Raw genomic sequence first — 17,872 nt, 5'->3', positions numbered from 1 at the left:
GCCACCCAGGCGCCCCTGTAAATAGGATTTTTTATATGCACTGGGAGATCAAGAGATTCATTTGACTCGCTTTACTGTGATAGTCGCTGTATCGTGGTCTGGAACTGAACCTGCAATATCCAAGGTATGCCTGTATTTGCATTTTTACAAATTTACAGTATTGGTAGCATGTTTCATTCTCTCATTTAGTATTGTATCATTTAGTATCTGTATTATGGTTGGTATAATCCAATAAATGTGTGCTTGACAATGTAGCAGAGATAATGTGTTTGCGAACCTCCATTTCCTTTTCTTCCCGGGCACCCAGAAAGACTGCATTTCCCAGTGTTCACTGCAGTTACGTGGGTCCATATCACTGAGTTCTAGTCAATGGAATGAGGAGAGAGGTGATGTAAGTAATTTCTTAACCTCCTCTCCAACTTTATGAGTGATTCATCACACTGTTTCTTCCCTCATCGGCCCACTAGATGCCAAGGAGCTGATGGAAGCCTACGAGGCCCTAGAGAAGCCACTAGATCAGGGATTCTTAACCTACTTTTGGGCCACGGACCCTTTAGGCAAACTAGTAAGCCTCAGTTCCCGAATGACTGGAACAAAGCCTTCTGCATGTGTGCCTCCCTTCTCACCCCTGCTCACCCACATGGCTGTATCACATAAATAATATTTTTTTAAGCCACTGAGTTTGGGGTTGTTCAGATAGCAGTTGGTACTCTAATACAAACTCTTGAGACTGTTACTTCGGGAAACTGTTCCTATTTCCTTCTTCCCATTAGCAATCATTTCCAAAACACATCAGCTAATTTCTGTGGGAAAGGATGGTAGTTCTCCTAGATGGAACTATTAGGGGTGTCCTTGAGTCAGGGGTAGGAGGTGAAGCCCTTTGCTAGCGCACTGACATGTAATCTACTCTTAGGATTCCTTCTGGCACCTTAAACAGTATATCTCGTGTTCCTTGTTTTGATTCTCACCCAGCAGAGCCACCTAATTATGTCTTGGGTAAGTGTTCCAACACCAGTGAGATGCGAGTGAGGTGTGGTGGATGCAGAAAAAGTTGGAACCATTGGGGCGCCTGGGTGGCTCAGATGGTTAAGCGTCTGCCTTCAGCTCAGGTCATGATCCCAGGGTCCTGGGATCGAGTCCCACATCGGGCTCCCGGCTCAGCGGGGAGCCTGCTTCTTCCTCTGACCCTCTCCCCTCTCATGCTGTTTCTCTCTCGCTCACTCTCTAAAAAATAAATAAAATATTAAAATAAAAAAAAAAAAGTTGGAACCATTGTTTCAGTGGGACGGGACGTACCAAACCACGGCATTCTTAAATCCTAGTCCTGGCGCGGAAATTTCTCATGAATTTACTGTAAGTGGCGCTCTGGTGTCTCTCAGGCTCGCATTCATTAGTTACTGGGAGTCCCCCATTTCTGAAGGCCGGGGCAGGACATGGTGAGTGCTTGGCCCCGCGAGCAACGGGCAGCATCCCACATGAGTGCTCGAACTCTGCCAGTGCCAACCAGCCCTCCCGATGTGCCGGATTGTCGTACGGCTGCCTGCCTCCCTGACCAGCCTCGGGCGAGGACGAGAGGATGTCATCGGGGCTTTATAAGCCGTGAGGGGCCGTACAAGTGCTAGTGTTACTGCTGTGGGACCGGGTCTGGGCAGAGGGAGTAAGACAGCAGCGTGGATGCCGCTGAAAGCCAGACAGCGAGCATCTGTCACCGAAGCGCAACACCGTGGAGCGCCCCGCGTACCAGGGATTTCTCATGTGACGGATTTGCCTTCGCGGCAGCTTTACCGTTTGACTTCTCTTTCGCAGTGTTGATGAGAAAAGGGCATTTGGTGCACGCCATGGCTGGACGGAATCCTGAACCCTTTAAAAATCCCGCCAAGGACTCCTGTTGCCATGCAATCATTATGCACAGTAGCAGGTGGGATGACATCTCTGGAATATGACCCTTTCTCTAGCAGCTGTGTGTGTGACTTAGAACGGCTGTGTATGACCACTGGCTTGTTTACTCGCTGGTTGTCTCTGTTGCCCAAGGAAGTGGCTTCCAGCAGGGCTCCAAGGTGAAGGCGGACCCTTCCGCACTAGTAGGATGGATAGTCGTGGAGCCGCCAGTGCTCGGTGTGACCTCTGCGGTCGTCTGGAATCTTGATGCTGACCGTGATGCCTTGAGAGAACTGGGTTTACAAAGTGGGATATTACACTGCTATTTGCTGTCTAGCATCTTGTCCTAAGAAAGGGCAGAAAGGATCTAAAGAGCGTAGCTGCCAGCACAAAGAATTATAATAGGAACTTAGAATTCCTAAGCATGTAACCCAGAAGAAAATGTTTTCAGAAATAAAAATGAAATTGGGGCCAGTTAGAGCACCAAGCACCCTAAGAGTCAGTAGGTGCGGATGGAGATGGAAGTGAGGAAGAGCCTCACCCCTAGGGAGGGAACCGGGCAGACAGACCCACGGCTACACGACCTCTCTCCGGGCTTGAGTCCTTTTACCCAGAATCCTTAGCTAATCTGAGGGTAGGTAGAGCTGATGTATGCAAGGTAGGATGGCGAGAATACATCCACTGCTAAATCATTTGTACATCAGTTCAAAAATCTATATTAAATGTGCCGGGCACTGCTGGGTAAAAGCAAAACCCGAAAGCATCCCTGTCCTCCCTGAGGCTTACAGTCTCCTAGGGAGATGGGCATTAATCCCATCCTGGATGGCTGTGGAGGGACAGTGGTGTCAGGTGCTGTGGTTGCTGGGAGGGCTTAGAACAAGGAGCTAAAGTGAAGTCCGTACATAGATGCTAACAAGGCAGAGTGAAATGCCTCTTCCTATATCCCGCTTCCATTAGCGGTCACTTCACCCAGCCCCCTCTGGGACAAACAGCAGGCCTGCGTCCCCGGGAGTGAAGCTGACTGAGGACTGCATCTCAGAGATTAGAGTGGGCGGGCCTGACCGGTGTGTGTGTGTGTGTGTGTGTGTGTGTTTGTCATCCAAGACAGCCAAGGTGTTTATCCTGTGACGACCTCCCAGAGGACAGAGGCAGTCATTCGTGGCCCTTTTGCCTTACCTGTAACATGGGAGATAAAACTTACATCATAATGCTGCACCTTGTTGATGCTTCAGTGCTCACGACTCCGGGGTGATTTCTGAAGCATTTTGCGACACTGGGGACAAGTCCTAAACCCTCAGATCTTTTTTTTCCTCTCAGCTCGGGAGTCTGGGGCTCTGCAGATCACTCTTAACTTTGCAGGGCCTGTCAGCTGGCAGGACAGCCGCACTGAACGTAGACTCCGTCGTATGGCAGCCCAACGAACAGCCTACCCCTCCTGCCACACCAACTATCTCAATGTCTATGACGGCATGGCTACTGTGAGTACTGCTTTAAGGCTGGGACATGCGCCAGAACCTGGATGTGTGACGGAACTTCTCTGTTGCAGTCGAGCTTCATCTACGGTAGAGTTCTGCAATTACCAAAACCCTTTTCCAACCGAAATAAATGAAAAGCTTTTAATCCTCAGTTCTGAAGTCTGATTCGTTAAAAGACACACGGGGATAAATGATGTAATACAATAAACTTCTTCACGGCAAAGCAATTCCCTGGATGTCTGAGGTAATTGGAAAATTCAAGGCTGGTCCCTAAAGTGCGTACCATTTATCCGGCAGGTTTGACAGAAGGCTGAGATTTTTTTTTTTTTTCCCCAAGTGGTATTTGGTTAAATGACAACCATTGGCGTTTGGGGGAAGGAAAGTCTGGCTTATAGAAGCAGATACCAAGGAGATCCAAACTAAAACTTGTACCACATTATATCTTTTTTTTATTCAACAAAACACTGATTAAGCCTCTACTATGTTCCAGGAACATGGGGACAATGTGGTCAATAAATGTCAAGTCCCTGCCTTCATGGGGCTGACAGTCTAATATGAGAGAACAAACATTAAACAAATAGAAGATGTATGTGAGACAGTGATGAAGCTGAGTGAGGGTGATGCGGGGCCCTGGGGTGGGGAGGTGCTATTTTATAGAGGGTAGTTAGGGACCTCTCCCGTAAGATGATGATTGAGGTAGGAGCCGAAACCTGAGGAGAAAGAGAATCAGTCATTAAATATCTGTGAGAAGAACATTCCAGACGGCAGGGCAGTGATCATAAAGGCTGCTACACAGAGTATGTGCAGAGTTTGCAGAGCCCCAGGCAGGCAGGTTGGGCTGGAATGAGTGACTGGGGTGAGGGGGAGGAAATGAGAGAACGGGGAGCCGGGATACAGGCTCTTACATGCTGATGTAAACGCTGGCTTTGTTCTGAGTAAGATGGGAAGATGTTGGGTGTTGAGCGGCAGAGTGACATGATCTGAGGTATTTCAGAAGGACCTCTCTGACTCTGGAGGGGAGAACAGGCCACAGGAGGGGAAGGGTGGGAGCAGGGAGACCATCTAGGAGGCAGGGGAGAAATCTTGGTGTCTTACACCAGGATAGTGGCCGTGGAGGTGGAAAGCCGTGCTCGGCAGATGTATTTTGAAGGGAAAGCCGAACGGACTCACCCATGGATTGGATGTGGTGCGTGAGAGGGGAGTCAAGCACGTTTACCAGGCCACTGACTCTACCACCTGTAAGAATGGATTTGGACTTTCCTCTTAAAGAGGTGGAGTAGACTGCAGGAGAAGCAGTTTGCTAGTATAGGCAGGTGGGAAGCGAGAATGGGAAACTGAGAGTTCTGTTGTGGACATCTGAAATTTGAGGCGCCTGGAATGCCTCCAAGTGGAGGTGTTAAGCTGTTTGAATTTGGAGCGGGAGGTAAATGTAGGAGTTTTCAGTGTCTAAATGGTATTTAGAGTCAAGAGAGGAGGGGATCATCTAGGGAGGGGGGACGACAAAGAAATGCAAGAACGGATCCTTAGGGCTGTCCAACATGTAGGACCGGGGGAGATGAGAAGGAACTAGCAAAGAGGAAGAGTCAGAAGTCAGTGAGACAGAATGGAGAGTGATGCCATGCGAACCAAGCGAAGGGAATGTTTCAAGGAGGGGAAAGTGATCAGCTGTGTTAAATGCGGTTGATGGAAACATCAGGAACTGATCATGAGGTTCAATAATGTGGACATTCCTGGGGACCTAGATGAGCAGTGGAGTGGTGTGGAAGAAAGGCTGACTGGGTTCGATCTAAGAGGACGCAAGGAGAAGTAGAGATAGCAAACAATTATTTTTGCAGTTTTTTAAAGGGAAGCAGAAAATGGAGTGGTTGTCAGAGGGGTGAAACATGTTATGGACTGAATTTTGTTACCCCCCCAATTCATAGACTGAAGCCCAATCCCCAGTGTGACAGTATTTGGAGACTGGGCTTTTAAGGAGATAACTGAGGTCAAATGAGGTCAGAAGTGTGGGCCCTAACTCAGTAGGACCGGTGTCCTTGTAAGAAGAGAAAGAGACACCGGGGATGTGTCTGCACGGAGCCAAGACCACGTGAGGACACAGGAGGGAGCGGCCACCTGGAAGCCAAGAGAGGGGCCTCGAGAGACACCTTCACCTTGGACTTCCAGCCTCCAGAACTGAGAGAAATAAATTTCTGTTGTTGGAGCCCCATAGTGTGTGGTATTTGGTCATGGCAGCACGAGCAGACTAGTACAGAAATCAAAGGAAATCTGTTTTTTTTAAAGAGGGGGGAATATTGTACATGTTCCTGAGGGAATTCCTGGAGCTATGTTCCTGGGTTGTGGAGATGCAATGCGGTCTGGCATACAAGTATAGAGGTTTGTTTTTTGTTTTGTTTTGTTTTTAGATTTTATTTACTTGAGACAGTGAGTGAGAGAGTGAGGGAGAGAACACAAGCAGAGGGAGAGGCAGACTCCCTGCTGAGCAGGGAGCCCAGTGTGGGGCTCAGTCTCAGGACCCCGGGATCATGACCTGAGCGGAAGGCAGACACTTAACCCACTGAGCCACCCAGGCGGCCCCAGAAGTTTGCTTTTGATAAGGCTATAGGCAGATTTGTAGATGTGGTGAGAAGGTAGGAGAATTCTCTTCTGAATCCTTTTATTTTCTTGGTGAAATAAAAAGCAAGGTCGTTAAGTGGAGAGGGGAAGCTGGGTGGAAAGTGGAGTTTGAGAAGAAAGTATGAAATAATTGTCTGGCAGAGCAGGGGAACCAACTGACAAGAGAGATGTCAAACAACTAAGTGATGCTAAGAGCCCACTGACATTAGTGGTCGTAGATTTAAAGTGAGGCTAAGTCCTCGTGCTCTTGTGTTTTTCTCCAGGATCATCCAGTCGGGTTAGAGGGAGAGATGGATCCAACTGGGGGTTTTTTCAAGAATGGCAGGGAGACCACATACAAGAGAGTGATTATAATGATGGTCTGTAGAATCTAAGCTGAGAGAGAATGAAGGAAAGCACATGCGGGCATGAGGGGGAACCACGAGAAGGTGAGGGAATCACTGCATTGTGGGTTCCAGGAAGAGTCGGGTTATTATCATGGGTAAGCTGGAGAGATGGGAGCTTGTGGTCATGGGATGCTTGAAATGGAAAGGATGCAGAGGGTACAACTGGAATCTAGCCAGCTCTCAGGGATGACTGACTGTAGGCTAAGGTAGGGGAAAAGGAGCAGAGAATTGGTCACGGAATTAAGAAGCCTATGTGGATACTGAATTACTCTGAGACCAAGGGCATGGTTCTGCCGTGGCAGCAAGCTCAGGCTAAAATCCTTAAGGAATGCGGGGGAATGATGCGGGGCTGTGTGGATGGCTGAACCACGGGGGGGAGGGGGTGCAGCAAGTTGTAGAGAGGCATGAGCCTCAAGGCTGGCCATTTTCTGAAAAAAGAGAGAGAATGGTCCGGAACAGGGGTTTCTCAACAGTGGCACGGTGAGTATTTTGGGCTGGGTAATTCCCTGTTGCAGAAGGCTGTCCTGAGATGGGCAGCATTCCAGACTTCTACACAACAGATGTAGCACCAGCCTCCAGCTGTACAAGGAAAAATGTCTCTAAGACTTGACTAAATGTCCCTGGTGGGGAAAGACCGCTCCTGGCTGAGAAATGCTGATCCTAAAGCAGCAGTGATGAGCTCACAGGACACCTACCTGACTTGGGGCCCAGCGGAGTGAGGAAGAGCAAGTAGCTAACTAACACTTTGCGAGGCTCGCAGGGCCATCACTGTCTTCTGGGAAGATCAGATTTGGGTTAGAGCGCACCGAAGGGAATCTTCCCAGAAAAGGGTGGGAATACAGTGAGTATCTTAGGATTTACGGCAATGATGTAGCTCACATCTATCAGCCCTAAGGAGGAAAGAAATGTATCCCATGATGACCCGACAGTCCATGTTGCGTCTGCTTACTTCACTTCCTTTGCCTGACCCAATTCACTGCTCAAATGAGTCACCTGCTTCTTAATGGCTCTTGCAATGCCGATTTCAGTAGTGATAGCTAATACACACTGAAATCAGGAGTCCCAGAAGAACACACCGACTATATGCAGGGAAGCCCTCAGCAGGGATGCAGCACCAGCGCTGCGTGCTGCCTCTTCCCAGAGTTCTTTCAGGCTCTGACAGCTAAGCAGGCACACTAGGACTCAGAGCTTCTACTGAACTTTCTAGCTCTACAGACAGAAGGGAAGACTGCTCTCTAAATAACAGAGGGTTGGGAGATGTGAGGAGGATGAAAGTATCCAGAGTGCCTGGCAAGAGTAGACCTGTAACAAATTTCTGAAGTGGTATTTCAACACTGTTTCCCTTTATTTACTTACTACTTGTATGCCCTTGACCAAACAGTAATCTAGGCTGGCGAGTAGGAGATGAACGTGGCCTGGGGGTGAAGCCGGGGACCTCCACCAAAACAGCAAGATCCCATTATAATCCATTTAAAGTGTACTAGCAAAAAGTAGATATGATGAAAAGCAGTTTTTAATTCTTTGAGGGAAACAGCAAACATGTGGCTTAGGGAGAAATAAGCGAGTTACATATCCAGAAGTCAGGAACTGAACTCTCCCCATGATCGCTAAGTTCCAACAGCGTTAGATTGCTCCGTTCCTGCACAAGAAAAGGGAGCCTCAGTGTAGAATGAACCCTGCCAACCATCAGGAAGAGAAACGTGGTCTCTGGTGCTCAATCGTCTGTACATACCATCAGTGAGTGACTCACAAGAAAAGACTGGAAATTGAGAGTGTAAGATAAGGCACTCTGTTTTTAATTCTATCCGTTTCTTCAGAATTAATCCAGGTCTGGGGTCCTCTGGTAATTGGAAGTTGAACTGGCTGCAGCTAACGGGCTGGCCACGTACCCAGGAAGGCATCAGAGTGCCACAGTCCTGAGGAGACTCCTTGGTGCGTTCTGCCCACCTGTCCACGTGCATTCCGACTTCTCGGCAAACTTCCCACAGCATGACCAGTGCGGGCGACCCGGGTGGCCTTTGTGTCCGTGGCCGCAGCCTAGGTACCCACCTGTGTGGTACCAAGAGGAGACAGAAGACAACCATTAAGAGTGAAGTCCAGCAGTTTACCATGGAAACTAACGTTTCTGGCAACATTTAGACTCATGGATGTAAAAACATGTAATAAAAACCCAGCGAGAGAAACAAGCTATCTGGTGCCTCTGTAGGAGGAGGACTCCCAAGGACTGAAGACAGCAAATCAATTAAGATTCGCTGAAGTTCTAAGAAGAGTGTTGTTTTAACATTCTGCTAACTCAAGGAGATGAACTGTTTTGAGTTTTAACTGAAAAATAACTGAAATAAAAGAGAAGGGTAGAGTGGCTGAAATAAAGAAGGTAGTTCCTAAAGTGTTTATGCAAAAGGGTGCACGAGCCTTTTTTTTTTTTTAAAGATTTTATTTATTTGACAGAGACACAGAGACAGCAGGAACACAAGCAGGGAGAGTGGGAGAGGGAGAAGCAGGCTCCCCACGGAGCAGGGAGCCCGATGCAGGAATCGATCCCAGGACCCTGGGACCATGACCTGAGCTGAAGGCAGACGCTTAACGACTAAGCCACCCAGGCGCCCCATGCACGAGCCTCTTAAGGCTCACCATCAGAGTAGGAACACAATAGAATACTTTTAAAAAAATAATTAGAGGAGCGCCTGGGTGGCTCAGTTGGTTAAGCGTCCAACTCTTGATCTCAGCTCAGGTCTTGATCTCAGGGTTGTGAGTTCAAGCCCCACGTTGGGCTGGCTCTATGCTTGGAGTGGAGCCTACTTAAAAAAAGAAAAAATTAGATCTCCTGCCTGAGTCGACCCTCCTTCCCCCAAAAAGAGCCAGACCTGGTCAACTGATTTAATCATCCACTTCCCCATCCCTGACTTGCTTGGAATTTCTTTAAGGTTTTAAAAGGAACAGAGTGGGTTTGGATTTTTTTTTTTACACTGCCAGGCTGGTGGAAAGGGTACAGATGGACATCGAGCATCCCGGGGAGAAGCACAGGGCTCATAAGATTGGTGAACTGGATCAGAACTGAAAGAACTCAGAACTTTTAAGCTTACTATCTCACTTTTCAGAACAAAAAAGCTTTAAAGTGAAACTTTTAGAACTGTGGTGTACTGGTACGCATGGATTATATTCCCAGAAAGAAAGCCTAAGTCTGAATCTCCTAAACCTAGTGGCTGTGCGGTAGTTGAGCCCCATTGCTGGGAGACTTTCGAGTGTCCCCTCACCTGGCATGGTGCCTCCACAAGCACAGCGAGCAGTCTTCTGGCCTCCGCTGGAGCAGAACGTGCAGCAGTGAAACACGCCCGCGTGTGGCCGATGCTTTTTCCTCACGGTCACGGTGAACGGCGAGCCCTTCAGTGTTCAGACCAAGAGCAAAGAACAGCACCTTATGAGTCAACAGGGATGTGCTAAGCATCCCATGTGCTTAAACGCAGTCACAGGGCCTGGCCCCGGAGAGACGAGGACAGCAGAGGGAAACGGACGAGGGGACAGTGACAGCTGGGTGCTCAGCTGTGTGGCGCCAGATACAAATGCATGAGAGTCAAGGAATCTGTGCAGCCCCTCTAGCACAGAGCCCGCCTGATACACGAATAAACCCAAGCTGTGTTTCATGTCACTGGTGTCTCCATCTCCGTTCTGGAAGAGTCTCAGGGCTCGTTAGTAGAGCGCCGCAACCACAAGGCTAGGCCGTCCCGTGATCCCTTCTCCAATGTCTCAGTCACGCACCTCCTTCCCTCACATGCTGAGTCTCGCTCCCCTCCTCCCACCCCTCCATCCTGGATGTTTCTGTTTCCCCATCCACTTAGTCTCGGCCCGTGAGGATACAGGCAGAAAGGTGAAGAGCGCGTGGTTGATAATCCTCAAATTCGAAACTCTCCCACCTGCCCCTCTCCTTCCAGGACAACTTCCGTTCTCCACTTCTTGTCCTATGTTAGGTAGTCAGCATCTAATAAGTGTAGCTTATGGGCCTGTCCCTGACTGAGAAGCACACAGTCTGCAGGAGCACAGAACAGAGAGTCTGGCACCTTAAAAGCCTTTCACGTGTTCGATCTCTCCTCCTTTCAAGAGTTTATGGTCCACTTTAAAAACAGCTTGGAGTTCAAAGAAATGGGTTCAAGTTCTGGTTTTGCTCTACAGGGACTGTGTACCTCAGCACGTTTGTTTCTCAGTCCAATTGCGCGATGATCCCTAGGCCCGAATGGCCTGGAAGAAAGGCCTAAGAATGTATGCAGAGGGACGCAGCCCACTCCGGCCAATGTAATTAGGCAGTAAGTGGAGTTGAACAGGAGTCTTCCTTCCTGCACACATCACAAGCCTGACACATCATGACACTATGGTACTTTATCATCCCTGTCAGTGTTGCTTTCTGGTTGGGGAAAATCTGTGATTACTCGAGATTCCGTCGGGCCTGCTGAGTATTGCCCGATTTTAAAAAAATACGCAATCTCTAGACCAGTCTTGTCTGGGGGGGCTGATGCAGTAACCCTGGTAAGAGCTAAGCACATATGGAAACAGGCGAAAGAGTTACGAGGACAGATGGGTCAGGTAGATAGATGACTGGTCAATTGAGGGGAAGAGGGCATAACTCTCCCAAATTGTGTTCCAGTAAGTTCCAGTCTGTCTGGTCACAGTCTGAACAATCCCGAGCTAGAGGATATTGCTTGAATGTGTATGCTTGTCCCCTGGCGGAATGCCCCCTGGGATGAAGGTATCTTTCCCAAATTAAGAATTCCCCGAAGGGGAGAATGATAAAATACAAGCCAACAGCCAGGAGGAGGAATAGGCACAGAGTTATGGTCACCAGCAAAATCTGGGTCATTTCTCAAGTGAGGAGAAGGAAGAAAGAGGATCCTATTCAATCCCTCCATACAGCTGATCCCACGAGACATGTCTCCGCATCCTGAGATGGTAGAAGCCAGAGGAAGCAGGGAGAGAGAAGGCCAGGGAGGACAGGCATAGGTCCTACTCACCTGCACATGCTGCTCTTTGACGCAGACCAACACGGTATAGACACCAGGCTCCTTGGGGGTGTAGGAGACGTAGTACGTCCCATCCTTGTTATCTTGCACCAGCGCTCTGACTGGACTGAATGCAGACGGGGTTCAGAAAACCACTCACAGGTCTGCTGGGGCCGCCCACCACTTGAGGTGTGAACCCTACACCATTCCACCCAACATTCACTTGAAATTGTACCCCAAGCAGGATGCTCCTTCCATTGGTCTCGGAAATTAATTTTACAACAGAAGGGAAGCAACGTAAATGCCGATTTAATCTGATGTACAGAGGAATTCCTTGAAAGAGTTACTGTGTCCTCTTTGATGGGCTTGCTGTACCCTCTTGCTCTCCTTCCTCCTCTGATCTCAGAGGCACATGAATATATTCCCAGCCTAGTGGAGCAGCAAAGTGGGGCTGAATTTTGAGAAGGGGCCCATGCGGTCTAACGTAGAGTATTTTTCAGACAAGCTGAGGGGCGGAGCAGACCTTTGGGAGAGAATGGAGTACTGGCATAAAACCCGCGCAAGAAAACACATCTGCTCCAGCTGGTCGTATCACATTTTTTAATAGCAGCTGGGGGGCGGGGGGTAGGATGTAACTACTCCAGGTACACCTCCCCAACTGCAAAGGGGCCTCAAGTGTCCAGTTTTGTCACTGCTTATTACCCTTGACACCTGGCTGTGTAATACACACCTGTCTTTCTTATCTTTAGGGATGACCGCGACTCGCACGCTGTCTCCTCCCCGGCCCATGCTCTCTCCTGCCGCATCCTTACACAGCAGGGTGAAAGAGGCTGTCTGTTTCTCCCGGGCTCGGTGGAGATCTGCGGAAGATAAACATTCAGTCCTCACCTCAAAGGCCAGCCAGGGTGACTGCATCCCCAGATCAGACACCATCTTGCTGCTTCTCTTTAGAGCAAAAGGTCATGCTTCCCGTTTACCGTAATTGCCCTGCTCCCTTTCTCTTCTCTTCCTGCTCTGGCCCCCAGAGCATACCTCCTGGGAGTCCCTCCTGGCGAGCCTGGCTGTCTCTCAGCCAGTTGCTGCCTTGGATCACACAGGATCCTGAACCTTAACTGCAGCCCTAAAGGGAGCTCTGAAAATACTCAGGATAGACCTACATATTCAGAGCAGAAAACCTCTAGACCCTGTGAGGGAAGCTCATAAGCCCCAAACTACCCTCTCTGAGATGCAGATCATGCTGGAATGGGCAGGGGGTATAGCTGATCAGACCAGACCCTTCAGCACTTGAGCCAAGCTGCTAGGGAAATATTCAGTAGGTGCAGCCTCTGGGCCAGCAGATGCAACGGGGCTTCTTAACTTGGGGCTCATGAACTACCATGTGGTCTCTGGAGAGGCTTATGAGGGGTCCAAGAATCTCCAGAAGTGCGGTGCCCAAATTAGTGGATGTTCTTGGGGAGGGATCATTCTCAAAGGCATCTCTGACCTCCAAAAGGCTGAGAATGCCCGTGCCGGAGTCAGGCTGCATCTACAGTACAGTCTGCCCATCAGGACTGATCTCGGACGTATCTCTGTTCCAATAACTGCCTCCTTTAGGAATAGAAGGGCCAAAGGAAGTTGTTTCTCCCCCGACCGAAGTGAAATGCCTACCATCATCTTTTAAATGTCAAGATGTGGCCTACATAAACCAAGAGGGGCACAGAAGAAAGGACGCTCTAACCTTGTCTTCCTCACTCCTCTGAAACTCTCTTCGGAATGATCCGAGCCCTCTGGGGCCCTGCCACGCTCCTCTACGGGCAGGCAGGATTTCACCGCGGCCCATCCTGGGATCGTCTTCGGGCACTGTCTCTGTTCTATCATCTGATAGAAACAGCATGCTCCTTTGAGGTCCTTGCTAGTTACTACTTTGCTCAACTGGAAAAGGGTCAAGCCTCACCCGTGTATGAGTACTAACTGTACCCTGGCCAGAATGAAACAGAAAGAAAGGGCGAGGGAGGGGTCACCGTCCTTCAGATCAGTATGGCTCTCTCCCTTGGTAAACTGGTCGGGAGGAAACTCTTCCTAGCTGGATGAAGGCCCCAGCGAAAAAAAGCCACACCTCTTTAAACACCATGTCCCCGTCCACTGCCCTCTCAAGGCCAGCAGGAAATGCCTCCTACCTTCTCCTTGAAGGACACATTTGGCTGGATCGACCTCTTTGGTATGGATGGCCCCATAAACTTCATAGCCACGGCACCGGCCTGCTTTCTGCTGAGGAGAGAAGCATATCTTATCGTTTACTCCAGGATGGACACTATATTTGACTTTGTTCAGCTTTGTGAGCCGTTCTACTACCACCCCCTTGGTGATGAGGATCTCCAGGTCTGAACCACTGGTCAGCAGGTGCTCTGTGAACTCCACACCAGTCCGCAGGTCAGCTAGCAGCTGCTCCAGCTGGGCCTTCTGCAGCTGCAGGGAGTTTTCCTTCTGGACCCGTATGTCTTCCAGCTGCTTCAGCAGCTTGTCCCGGTGCTCCTCAATGGCCTTGATGTAGCCCTCAGAGAATGTGTGCACGTCGGCGGCCACAGCCCCCACCTGCTCCTGGAGGGCACTGTTCATCCCTTTGATCTGTGCGAGGGCTTCCTCCAACACCTCCACGTGGGGCTGGGTGCCTTTGAGGAGCTCCCGCACCGCGTCCCCATGCTTGTGGATAACATTGCTTGTGAAGTCACAGGGGTGCTCCCGGTGCTCCCCCACCACACAGTCCCGACACACGGGCCGGTCGCAGAGCTCACAGAACAGCCTCAGGTCCTCTGCAGGGTGCGCAGGACACAGAATGGGCTTCCCAATCCTGCTGCAGCCTTTTAAGTCTTTTAGGTCCACCATCGTATGGTAAGTTGTCTTCTTCTGCCGCCTGGGGACAGAGTCAGGGACAGGAAATTAGGGGACGATTCGGTTGGGAAATGATCTGGCAGTTTTCACAGCATGGCTCGGGAAGTCAAAGAGATCTGAGTTCAGCCCCTTGCTCTGACCTCTTAACTATGCGATCCTCTCGGATTCCAGTTCCTCCCCATCTGTATGGGGAGTGAATAACACCTACTCGAAAAGGCTACTACCTTGAATAAAAGCTCTCTGGCCTGGGACGGGACTTTGCCAAAGGTTGCAACACTAAGGCTATGGCCTGGAACTTTCTCTGAAGCATTAGTTTGGCAAGTTGAGACAAGAGCCACGGCCTACTCCTTCAGCAAGCTAGAGGTGAGAGCATGGTGGGAATCCAGCACCAAGAGACAGAAACTGTGCCACGTGGCACAGCGATAAACCCCCAGCAATGAAAAAGTGTCCAGCTGGCCCTGACAGAGAGTCTCCGTCCACTTTCACTTGAGATTTTGGTAAAGCATTTCCTTTGACCAGAGATTGCATCACCCAAAGCAGCAAGCTAGAATTTTCCCCAAGAGTCATTGGCATTATTAGAAAGACTGAAATCAATGGTCAGTAGGATCACAACTCTCTGTTAATTCCCCTTTTCTGTAGCCCTCTAGAGATTCAGGGGACTCCCCAGGAAACCCAGTGACTGTTGAGAGATCCCCCGATAGCAGACCACCTCGGAGCTGGCATGCCTATTCCAGCACCAGAAGAGTGGCTGTAGCGAAAACAGGGTCAGCTGATTAGCTGGCAGCAAGGTAGTCATAACTACAAGTTAAAAATAGGAAGACTTAAGACTACCTTGTTCTGTTGGTGAGACCAGAAACCAAATGGAGGACAGAATTTAAAAACTATTTTAAGCTAAATCCAAAATCTTGGCTATTTTAAATTCAGATGTCCTGGAATGGGGGAGGGGGCGGAGAAGGGACAAAGAGTGATTCATGTGACCGGCTATTCACCAAATGCCATAAAAGACATAAATCTGCACCCCAACAAGCACCTATAGGCCCACCTCACCAAGCTCCAGAGTCACTCTAGGGTACAAGGCTAAGGCTGCAGTGGGGCCCAGCCAAACAGCACCTTATACTGGGAAGGCAGCATGGATTACTAGAAAGAGCACAGAATGCAGTCAGAAGACCTGGATTTAAAACTGAGTTCTGGGGGCGCCTGGGTGGCTCAGTCATTAAGCGTCTGCCTTCAGCTCAGGTCATGATCCCAGCGTCCTGGGATGGAGCCCTGCATTGGGCTCCCTGCTCAGGGGGAAGCCTGCTTCTCCCTCTTCCTCTCCCCCTGCTTGTGTTCCCTCTCTCGCTGTGTCTCTCTTTGTCAAATAAATAAATAAAAACAAAACCAAACCTGGGTTCTGTTATACACTACATACCAGCTGTGGAACCTTGGCAAATCACATTTTGCTGAGCTTCAGTTTCCTCAAATAATAAACGGGAGTGAAAACAGTGCTTGCTTTTCTGTAAGAGCTGCAAGGCATCAAATGCGATCAAGGCCAGGGGCTATGCTATTATATTCATTCTTCTCTGTTTATCCAGCACCCACTACAATTATTCACCATACAAAGGACTGATGATCCAAGGAAACAGTGAGTGTGCTTTGCAAACTGAAAAGGGCTACGCAAACCTTTGCTTCTATTATTACTAGGGGTATTATGTAAGGCTGCAGGAGTTAACTACCACTCTGGAGTATTTATCACAGCGTATACTGCTCTTTGGCCTTACAGGGCATCTGAGAGAGCTTTCCTTCCCATCTGCTCACCCAGGGATTTCTGGCTTGACACCTCTTTGTATTCTGCTCTTAAGCTGCAAGGAAGGGGGTGGGGGTGGGGGAGCCCGACTTTACCTATGCGCCTGGCAGCAGAAGTGACAGAGATTGGCTTTGCAGGTCTGACATCTCTTCTCCACTTCTCTGTCGCTGCACAGGTCACACACCAGGCCCTGGCCTTCCCCTTGAAGACTCTCCAGCATCACGTCATTCATGGCCAGGTGGTCTATGGTTAAAGCCTTCACTCCACCCATGGGCAGGTCCACCTGAGCATCACATACCGGACAGAGGATGCCGATCTGCGGCTGCAGACTGGGAGGCTTGAGTTCCTGGAATATTGACCCCTCAGAGCTTGTGTCAGAGTCTCCCCCTCTGATGTCCACTACTGAGAAGGGTTCCAGCTGCTCCAGACACGTGGTGCAAACTGTGTGCAAACAAGGCAAGAGCCTGGGGGCTTTGAAAAGCCCCATGCACAAAGGGCAGTGAGTCTTGCCTGAGTTCCCAAGCGCAGTCCCACCGGGGAGTTTGCCCACGAAGCCCAGCAGCGGCTTCCTCTTTTCTGACATATTCCCCACGTTTGTGCCCAGTATCACAAAAGGCGGTGGGCAGCTCTATAATGAAGTAGTAGGTGATTAAGCCCACCCAAAGAGAAAGTTTGCAGAATTTGAGCAGAGACCATGGGGACTCTCTCTTCGGCAATTCAAAGGGCAAAATGGTAGAAGAGGAGTCGTCAAAAGAACCATCCACAGATCTACTTAGGAGGGCCCCCTCCTTTCCATGGCATCCCATACCAGACGCGCCCACGCCCTCCTGTGCCCCCCAAGTCCTCCTCCCCGGAAGCGCTGCCAGGTCTAAGTCTTGAGCTGGTCCTGCCGCCGCCAACTCCCAGACCCCTGCACCTCTCACTCCTTCCACTACCACCGCCCTCCCGCCGCCCGCCCCACTGGCCCCGGCCCGACACGCGACAAGCGCCACTCCCGCCCCCGCGTGATGAAGTCGGGGAGGGCCTCTTGCTCCTTCCCCCGACCCGGCCGTGCGCGAACCGCACACGGCCTGCAAAGGAGCTGTGCGACCCGCCGGCTCCTGGGTGACCTCCGCCTCCCCAACACCGCAGCCCACGGTGCCCGAAGGCTCTGGCCCCTCCTCGCACCAATCCCAGTCCGAGTCTACTCAGGGGAGTCCAATCACCGTCCGAGAAGGGCGGCCCTCGCCGCTGGGGGCCCCGCCTCCCACCAGAGTGACACCACCAGTATCCAATAAGGTTTGGAAATTCCACATCTTCGCCAGTCCACTCCGACGGGGGGGGAGGGACCAAGCTAACGGCGAGGGGTTGGGGGGGTAGTCGGGCGGCCGGAGGGCTCGGGCCGAGGGGAGGAAAAGAGCGAGGCTGGGAGTGAGCGGCATAGTATAGCCAGCGTCACCCTTTTACGGGGACTGTCTCTCTATCGCTGTAGCGACCAGAGAGGCCAGAGGACCCCCTTAAAAAGCCGCGCTGATACGCCCCGGGGACGACCTCCTTTGGGCCCTCGGATTGGGCCCACGAACCCAGACCGGGCTTTCCCATTGGTGGGTGGCGCTGTCAGTGGGCCCCCGAGCCCCGCGCACAGCTTGCTGGGAGTTGTAGGACGAGGCGTCCTCCTCGTCCGGGAGGCTTCGGACGTGCCAACCGACGACGTTTCTGCTCAGCCGGTGGGAGCCCGCGAGTTCCCCTCTGGGCCTCCCCAGCTTATTTTAGTTCAGGAATCCGTCAGGCCTAGGCACGGGCTACGAGAGCTTCGTTTCCCGGGACTAAGGGCTCTGAGGCCCTGGTTCCGGGGACCCGTCCGGTTGACCGTTGAACCGAGGCCTGGCCGTCGGGGAG

At 50.7% G+C, this 17,872-nt stretch overlaps 1 protein-coding gene across 2 annotated transcripts; it reads right to left on the bottom strand.

Annotated features, from left to right (window-relative positions):
- Positions 1 to 7,847: 7,847 nt before the first annotated feature.
- TRIM45 (tripartite motif containing 45) lies at positions 7,848 to 16,811 on the bottom strand. Of its 2 annotated transcripts, XR_004676471.1 has the most exons (7): positions 16,090 to 16,811; positions 13,497 to 14,230; positions 12,071 to 12,200; positions 11,353 to 11,467; positions 9,607 to 9,733; positions 8,085 to 8,401; positions 7,848 to 7,991 (listed from the first exon to the last, which is right to left on the bottom strand). XR_004676471.1 is itself a non-coding variant. In XM_034990199.1 (6 exons), the coding sequence occupies exons 1-6, from the start codon at positions 16,575 to 16,577 to the stop codon at positions 8,253 to 8,255; spliced, it is 1,743 nt and encodes a 580-aa protein (XP_034846090.1). In that variant the 5' UTR covers positions 16,578 to 16,811; the 3' UTR covers positions 7,848 to 8,252. The 2 variants fall into 2 exon arrangements, 1 of the variants encoding a protein (XP_034846090.1); XM_034990199.1 differs by having other exon boundaries at positions 7,848 to 8,401.
- Positions 16,812 to 17,872: the final 1,061 nt, after the last annotated feature.

This window comes from Mirounga leonina, unplaced genomic scaffold, assembly GCF_011800145.1.
Source record: "Mirounga leonina isolate KUSES-001 unplaced genomic scaffold, KU_Mleo_1.0 Mir_507, whole genome shotgun sequence".
Classification (NCBI taxonomy): domain Eukaryota; kingdom Metazoa; phylum Chordata; class Mammalia; order Carnivora; family Phocidae; genus Mirounga; species Mirounga leonina.
This window is presented reverse-complemented; position numbering and strand designations above follow the sequence as displayed.

Bases quoted from the DNA above. Each gene is read 5' to 3' on its own strand.
- TRIM45 (XM_034990199.1), bottom strand. From the start codon at position 16,577: ATGTCAGAAAAGAGGAAGCCGCTGCTGGGCTTCGTGGGCAAACTCCCC. The intron at 12,201-13,496 runs GTAGGAGGCATT...TATCTTCCGCAG, and splicing joins ATGTGTCCTTCAAGGAGAAG to ATCTCCACCGAGCCCGGGAG. The intron at 9,734-11,352 runs GTGAGTAGGACC...TGAACACTGAAG, and splicing joins TCAAAGAGCAGCATGTGCAG to GGCTCGCCGTTCACCGTGAC.